The following is an 8,461-nucleotide window of genomic DNA, read 5'->3' on the forward strand; positions in this document are numbered from 1 at the left end:
ATGTGTTTGAATTATAGGAAAGTTAAAGAACGTTACAGAAATGTTCAAAGTCACTACCCCACATTGCTAATCAGAAATAAACAACTACCAACATTTGAAATGACGGCAAAAGTAAAGGGAGCCCCAAAGTTTGTGTACCAAAGTTTGCAGCAATCCATACAATAGTTGTTGTAGATTGGTCTAAAACAGTTGGCCTGATGCTGGCTCTAGAGGCAAAGTTATTAAAAGATAATCAAGGTTATTACAATCAGGGAATATGAATGTGAATGAAACAGCAATTCAACCTAAAAGACTGACCTGCTTGTGGCACGACATAAAAGCCATGGGATCATCAAAGTCATCAGGATTCATCCTCTGGGGACCATGGATGTCTGTATTACATGTCATGGGAAACCATTAAGTGAAATATAAGCATTTGTGGATCCATTAGATTGTGCACATTTGTAATCACTTCCTGTTGGTTTGTCTTTTGTGGATTGAATCAAATCCAACGAAACGCACCCATTTTTGCACCTCACATTTGTGGATTTCTTATTTGCAGATCAGCTGATTCAGGTGTCAATTGGGGGTCTCAAGTTGACACCTGAACTTGCACCAACCAAAGGTATACTAATATGTGTAATTTCACCCAGGATGGATTGAAATCAGACGGTTATATTATATATTTTCATCATCGCCTTATCTTAGCAACAATAGTGATTAACCTTTACAGACTCAACTGTCAATATAATGATCACATCTTCCATTTCAAGAAGGATGTCTGGTGCGCATGCGTGGTTTAATGTGGCGACAGATGGTCATTTTTCCTCACAAAAAGAGAGAGAGAGAGAGAGAGAGAGAGAGAGAGAGAGAGAGAGAGAGAGAGAGAGAGAGAGAGAGAGAGAGAGAGAGAGAGAGAGAGAGAGAGAGCGCGCCTTGGATGATACAAATAAGATTTGTCACGTGATCCCCGGGGCCGTTTTAATGACGAGCACACCATATGGCGCGTGCCGGGAGGGCGTGGCATCGATATGCTAATTACCCTCCATGCCCGTGTGTGTATGTGTCCGGTGTGTGTGTGTTTGGGATGCTGAGTATAAAAACAGCATCCTCCCACTCACACACCTCAGAAATCTCAGCGCAGATCACGCACAGTTACGCTCGGACACGCACATAGAGCGCGCGGGATGCATGTGATCTGACCAGCTTCTTACAACAGGTAGGTTTTATTATTTATTATAAAGAGTAATAACTTGTAGCCTACCTTTAATGATCAATTCATCCTCTGATTGGTTCTTCCTTAAGCACGATACATCTGATTACATATGTATACCAAATGAATTATATATTAATGATAATTTAAAATAGAGAACAATTAACAGCGATTCATTCACTTAGTAGTCGTTGGCTCTGCCTAAAAAAATAAACCAATATTCATTATTTCCTCAATTCTGATTCGTTTTTCTCTCTTTCTTTAGTTATTTCAGCGTCTATATTTGTACACTGTTCAATCATTCCTAAAATCATACAGATGGAGTTGCCGTCAGTCTATTCTCCTTTTCTGAATTTAAATATACAATTTCAATTGAAAAACGCGGGGGTCTTTTATTTTTTTATTTTGTTTGACAAATTTGTTTCGTCTTTTTATATTCGATTTTTCTCCACCTGTGAGTCTGCAACATTTACTGGAGCCGTTTTTGGAAAACGGGAAGGATACATTTATGATAATAATGATAATAATAGGTGTTTTCCTAATCTTTTAGCAACTTGTAATCAACGTTGAAGTCGTGTTTTCAGACGTTTTTCGCCTAAATATTCCACTTTTAATATGAAAACTGGATATTTAAAACGGACTTGATTTTTGATTCACCTTTCAAATAGACAAAACTATTATTTGATTTACCAGAGATGCAGATTTAAACATTGTATTATTATCTAAACTGTATTAAGGGTTATTTCCGTATAGTCCGTTTCCCTATAATATGAATGCTGTTTTATAACAGTTTGTGGATTTTATTCTTAATTCATATATCTAAAGGTCGCATATGTTGGTAAATGTGTGATTTGGTCTAAATCACTTTAAACTTGAGTTATTTATAATACAGTTGATGCTACTGACTGAATTATGCCGTCTAGCCTATTACTCCGTAGGCCAATATAAGCCTATACGAATAATCAGCCTATACTTGAATACGCAATTTAATACGTATCAGAAAGCCTGATAATTTAAGATTTAAACCTGCAATTATTTTTTATTTTCGTATATAAATAATATCATAGCGAGAGCTTTACAGCATTTGAAAAGAAACCCTAAAATCAGCTTAATTTATAGCCTATATTTCTTTTAAGTAGGCCTCACAAACTACAGCAGCTCAATTTAATATTGGTTTCCTGCCATTTTATTTAGAAGAAAATAAAAGCTGCACAGCATGCTCACCGAGGATTGCCTTCAACAGCTGGAAGTTAGACCTGTCTGGTCTCGTGGTTATGAATATTTGAATTTGTAAAATAGCAGATACATTCTGGGTTTATCTTATAAGTCAAGATATTGCAAAATCAACTGCCAAACACGAGTTTGATCCCACAATTGAGTTTGTAACAATATAAAAAAACATGTGAAAAAAGATTAAACCATATTATAATTATATACATTGGGAACTGAAGCTGTTATTGATACATTTTACTACATAATGTATAAAAGCCTTAAAAACAGTATAGAGAGTCATTTTTACATTATAACTCCCTTGATGGGCAGTTTAATTCTATTTCTATTAATGAGCCTACAGAGATTAAGTGATAATGAGTTTTTAATTGTTTTCTAATGAGCATATTCATTATAGTCTCACACAGAGAATCAGCATCATGACCAGGTCTCTGCAGGAAGAGCAGGAGTCGGTGGGGTCGGAGGAGCAGCAGGAGCCTCAAAGCCCCTCAGAAGAAGGAGGAGAGGAAGAGGAGGACAGCCTCCTTAACCTGGAGGATGAAGACGAGGAGGATGATGGCGAGGAGGAAGAGGAGGAGGAGGACGGAGAGAACAAACCCAAGAGACGAGGTCCAAAGAAGAAGAAGATGACAAAGGCTCGTGTTCAGAGGTAAAGAAGATAGAAAACAAATATTATCAGCCAAAATGCACAACTATGTTTGTCCTGAGGGGGCGCTAGAGAGGAATCACATGTTCATTAAAATATAGAGGGTTCATCCTCTGAGGAACAGGATTGTGGTCAGTAGATTTGGGGAAATTGTACCCCTATACATAATCAGACACGTGCACAAATGTAATGAAAATCATCTTTCCTTTGAAAGAAATCTGGGTTGAAATGCAAAATGTTGGTTCCAAAACAGAACCGTAAAGAACTTATTTGTGGATCTGAGATTTTGTTTAAATGGGAACATCGCACCAGTGCTTTATTACCAAGAGAATCTTCTCCACTTGCCCTCCTGCTCTTACGGTGACTCAATGTTGATTTCCATCTGACTCAATCTGGACATATTTTCTGTGATATGAATGACATGATGTGATTTTATGTGTGATATTTGAAAACAGGACTAACATTTAATCTGCTTTGTTTTTCTGCAGGTTTAAAGTCCGTCGGATGAAAGCTAACGCTCGGGAGAGGAACCGCATGCACGGGTTAAACGATGCTCTGGAAGGTCTGCGGAAAATTGTCCCTTGTTACTCGAAAACCCAGAAACTTTCCAAAATCGAGACACTCCGCCTTGCCAAGAACTACATCTGGGCCCTCAGTGAGATCCTGCGATCTGGCAAGGCACCTGACCTCATGAGCTTCGTCCAGGCACTTTGCAAAGGTCAGCGTCATCTTATTGCATCAGAATGGGCTGGGTTGAGCTAGAACCAGAGACAATGTGTTACAAATAACATAAGGGGGATATTATAAATATGTGGTCTCAACCAGTGACACTCACCAAATTCAAATTAGGATAGGAATTTCTCATAGCGCCCCCTTTTGCCAAAAAAGTATCGTTGGGCGTTAGAACAAAATGAGTATATTTGTGTATAACAAAATTCACCAGTAAGCTAGCAGCGAGAATAGCGATGCTTATCTCTTTACCAGATGATATATCGGTATTGACTGATTTTTGTCTCTTTCTTAGGTCTGTCTCAGCCGACTACTAACCTGGTGGCGGGCTGCCTTCAGCTGAATCCTCGGACTTTTCTCCCTGAGCAGATGTCCGAACCATCGGTTCACCTCCCCCCACCCGGCGCTGCCACCTATCCTGGACATTACTCTTACCAGAGCCCTGGGCTGACGGCCGGCCTGCCCAGCCCGCCCTACGGCACCATGGAGCCCTCACACATCTTCCACCAGGTCAAAGGTCAACAACCCTACCCGCTGGAGCCCTTCTTCGATGGCGTCCTGGTATCAGAGGGCCCGTCGTTTGACCCGCCCCTCAGCCCGCCGCTCAGCATCAACGGGAACTTTGCGTCCTTCAAGCATGAGACTGTCGCTGGTGCTGACTACGACAAGAGTTTCTCCTTCAACGTACATTATGGGGCCGCAGGAGCCGGGGGACACCCTGCCCTCTATGGCAGTGAGGGGTCCAACCCGCGGTGCAGTGAGCTGCAGGTGGACGGGCTGATGGGCTTTGATGGACACTCTCACCATGAGCGGATGATGAACGCCCAGCTGAATGCCATCTTCCACGAGTCCTGAGGAAGAGGAGGACAGAGGACAGAGAGCTGACCAGAGAGACAGTTATATGGACAGACAGACAGTTCTGTGTATGTCTATCATTTCATAGCTGTCTTTTATTTTTTCTCTTCTTTCATTCTGTGTCAGGCTCTACAACTCCTCATCATGAGGGCGCTGATGGCGATGTCATGTTGATGATGTAACCTTCTGTGTGGCTCTTCATCCTGCAGGAGACACTCTCTGAATGTCTCTTTGTTTTCCATATTATCACTCAAAAATAATCAATAATCTGGTGGAAACTATGCAATTTTGTTCAAATCTGATAATTCCAAATGTTGAAAGAATAAAGATTTCTCTATTTTTGGGTCTGTATGTAAGTTGGCTTTGAGCCGGAAATTGGGCCGAAGTGTTCATGTTGTGCTTTTTACTTTTTATAACGTTCCTGTAGTATTCTGTCAACATTTCATGTGACTTTTGTTCATATTTTATAAGATAGATGTTTATAAAGGCCTTTTAATAAAAGGAATTCAATGTCATTTATCTGAGAGTCTCTGTTCATCAGCAACAACGCAACAAAACAACAGAACTCCAATTGGATCCTGCCCGATTGTCAATATACGACGAGTTGTGAGTGGTGAGAACGTGTCGGTTCAGTTCAGTTTACTTACATAACCAGGTTCTGCAGTTAAGTTTGCTCAATTCACTTCTGTCTAAATAACACATTTATGCAGGAAAAACTGTGGAAAATCTAAGCAGTCAGGTAGTATATTATATATATTGTTGTCAGTCTCCAGGATGCTTATTACTGCCACCAAGCATTTCATTTCCCAAAAAATCAACAATGGACTGGCTGATCCATCAGATGGATTTCTGCTTTTAAGATACATTGATAATTCAATTAGTGTATTAACACAACATTCACAACACTTGAACACCTAACACTCCCTCTACTTACAGTATTATATGACTGGTCTATTTAAAACTGATGTGTATTCTAATCTATCACACTATCAGTTTAAGCAAAAATATGTCAAGATTGAATTGTTGGAGATTATGTTTTTATGTGACAACAGCGTTAATTAAAGTGGATTTAAGGCTCCAAGTTTTAATTAACACATGAGGAGAAAACACATATCGCCTTACAGAGAAAACCACATTAACGTGTTAACAACATTATCCCACTGTGTGTGTGTGTGTGTGTGTGTGTGTGTGTGTGTGTGTGTGTGTGTGTGTGTGTGTGTGTGTGTGTGTGTGTGTGTGTGTGTGTGTGTGTGTGTGTGTGTGTGTGTGTGTGTGTGTGTGTGTGTGTGTGTGTGTGTGTGTGTGTGTGTGTGTGTGTGTGTGTGTGTGTGTGTGTGCGCGTGCGTGTGCGTTCGTGTGTGTGTGTGTGTGTGTGTGTGTGTGTGTGTGTGTGTGTGTGTGTGTGTGTGTGTGTGTGTGTGTGTGTGTGTGTGTGTGTGTGTGTGTGTGTGTGTGTGTGTGTGTGTGAGTCAATAGGGACAATATGTTGGCCATATCCCACCATTTAGCCTCTCTGTTAGTGAAATAATTATGATTAGAGCATAAAGATTATGCCCTGTTCAAACCAAACAAAACAGAAATGTTAACTAACACTTATAAGATGGAGGAAGAAAAAAAGTACTTTAACCTCAGCCTTTTTTAGAGAAAGGAAGTTATAAATATAAAGGTCATGTGGACATTTTAATTACATGTAGAACCAAAAACTTGTATTAATAGAAGTATAAGCAGTAGTACTTGTGATATAGGTTTATTTTTTCAGTCTGTCGGTCTGTCGGATGATCATAACACTGATTAATGCAGATTAAAGTAAACCATCTGTTATCAACACACATTCCCATAATATGCTGGTTATACCCCAGTCAGGGAACATCCTGTTCTCTGATTTGGTTTGCATGTATATATTAAAATTATATATGAGTGTGCACCTGATGAAGCAGATTATAGTAAATAGGGGTGTGTCGTTGGGAGTAACTATACATGTAAAGGTGTAATATATTCTACAAAATAAATTTAATTGTAATCTGTTTCAATTGCTTGGACAAATATGTCCTTTTTATCGACAGTGACTATGTTAGTAATTAAAAAGGGGTTACAATCTACTATCTGGTTTTAGGTATGTGGAATATGACGATCATGTTGTTGCACCTTTCATTTGCATAAATGCTTTTTGCACATTTCTGGACTAGGAACTATGTTAGAAGTGTGTGCTCAAATATTTTGTGTTGTTTGAGGAATTTTGTCTTACGAATTTATATAATGTAAATCCACTGATAAATATTATAATAAAATATATGTTCAGAATCAGAATACCTTTATTAGTACCACGGAGGGGAAATGTGCGTAGTTACAGCAGGAAAAAGAGCCACAGACAGCTTAATGTTACATCATGTTAAATATGTGACATGCATTAAAAAAAAGTACTACGTTATGATATAATAAAAAATATAATAAAAAATAAAAAGTTACATCATTTAAAAAAATACACATCCTGTAACAGTTCTTAGGATTTAGCAGCCAGGTATATATTACACAGTTATTAACGGCATCTATATATATTGCACATCTAGCACATATTGCACATAGGTGGTTGGTATTTAACAGCAGCAAGTTACACAATTTACAAAATACAAAATACACACCTTGTAACAGTTCTAAGGATTTAGCAGCCAGGATATATTACAGTTATTAACGGCATTTATATATATGTTTTTCTAAAACAGACATTTTGCATAATGAGTAGACTAATTAGGACTTGTAGCCTACTTTTAACATAGGATCTACTATTGTCTACACTGTGCTATACTCATTAGTTCTCATAAAACATGTGAAATATGCAAAGTAACTCGTAACTTAAGTAAGAGTAATAGGAACTAGGCCTATAAAGAAGTAGTACACATTCAGACAAGAAGTATACATTAGAAATACTCAAGTTAATATACAAGTACCTAATGACTGTATTTAAGTATAACCAGAGAACTTTAAATATTGTTATAAAATAGGACTGCTTTAAGTTGACTCACTGTTTGCGCACTCCCGCTTGGATGAAGGATAGACGCGGGAGCGCGCACGGACGTTAATTAGACGCTGGTGAATCTGCCAAGTGTCTGAAAAAGCGGCTCCCCGTCTCCATAGCGACGACACCCCGGAAATACAACATAGCTCATCAGTTGTGATCAGCTCACCGTATGTTTATCTGCCGCTTGGTTTTTCATAAAGCAACCACCTCATAACTTATTGTGTTTGTTTGATTGTTCGTCGATCGACTGAATAAACATGTCGGAGAATGAGGAGGACCTCCCGAGAGAGCAGAGCGACAGCACGAAGAAGAAGAAGAAGAAGAAGAAAGAAAAACAAAGTACGAAGAAGAAAAAGAAAAATGGGGAGAAAGATGAGGAGGAGAAGTGCAAAGAAGAGGAAGAAGAGGAGGTTAAGGAGGAAGAGAAGAACAGGTGAGTGTTTGTTGTTGGCAGAGGCGGACTCATGCCGTCAGAGGGACAGTTGCGAAACAAATAAAAGGGCACGAGCTTCATGAAGGCCCAGCGTGCAGGAAGTTGTGTAGCTTGAATGGTAGCTTTTATGGTACAGTGTAATTAAAAAAAACACCCTTTAGAAACTCAACCCTTTAAAGTTACACACCCTAAGAATAACCAGGTTGGTGTTTGCTAGTTTTAACCATTAGCATCTGGCTGTCCAATTCTCCCATCAGAAACTGATCACGCTCTTGCCCCCCTTGTAGAACCTGTATATTAGTGCACTGCATTTTGTTTCGTCCAATCAAGGGGATTGATACATTTATTTTGGCCGTAAAA

The 8,461-nt window shown here is 39.1% G+C and overlaps 2 protein-coding genes across 2 annotated transcripts in view; both read left to right on the forward strand.

Annotated features, from left to right (window-relative positions):
* Positions 1-1,117: 1,117 nt before the first annotated feature.
* neurod1 (neuronal differentiation 1) lies at positions 1,118-5,135 on the forward strand. The gene is made up of 4 exons (XM_034110319.2): positions 1,118-1,198; positions 2,820-3,071; positions 3,557-3,786; positions 4,093-5,135. The coding sequence occupies exons 2-4, from the start codon at positions 2,842-2,844 to the stop codon at positions 4,650-4,652; spliced, it is 1,020 nt and encodes a 339-aa protein (XP_033966210.1). The 5' UTR covers positions 1,118-1,198; positions 2,820-2,841; the 3' UTR covers positions 4,653-5,135.
* A 2,655-nt stretch (positions 5,136-7,790) lies between these two features.
* Positions 7,791-8,461, forward strand: part of cerkl (CERK like autophagy regulator) — a 20,196-nt gene continuing 19,525 nt past the window's right edge. Inside the window, exon 1 of the mRNA XM_034109302.2 lies at positions 7,791-8,101. Coding sequence (XP_033965193.1) covers positions 7,926-8,101 — 176 coding nt within the window. The 5' untranslated portion in view covers positions 7,791-7,925. The remainder of the gene's footprint in view (positions 8,102-8,461) is intronic.

Source organism: Pseudochaenichthys georgianus, chromosome 21 (assembly GCF_902827115.2).
Source record: "Pseudochaenichthys georgianus chromosome 21, fPseGeo1.2, whole genome shotgun sequence".
NCBI classification, from domain to species: Eukaryota; Metazoa; Chordata; class Actinopteri; order Perciformes; family Channichthyidae; genus Pseudochaenichthys; species Pseudochaenichthys georgianus.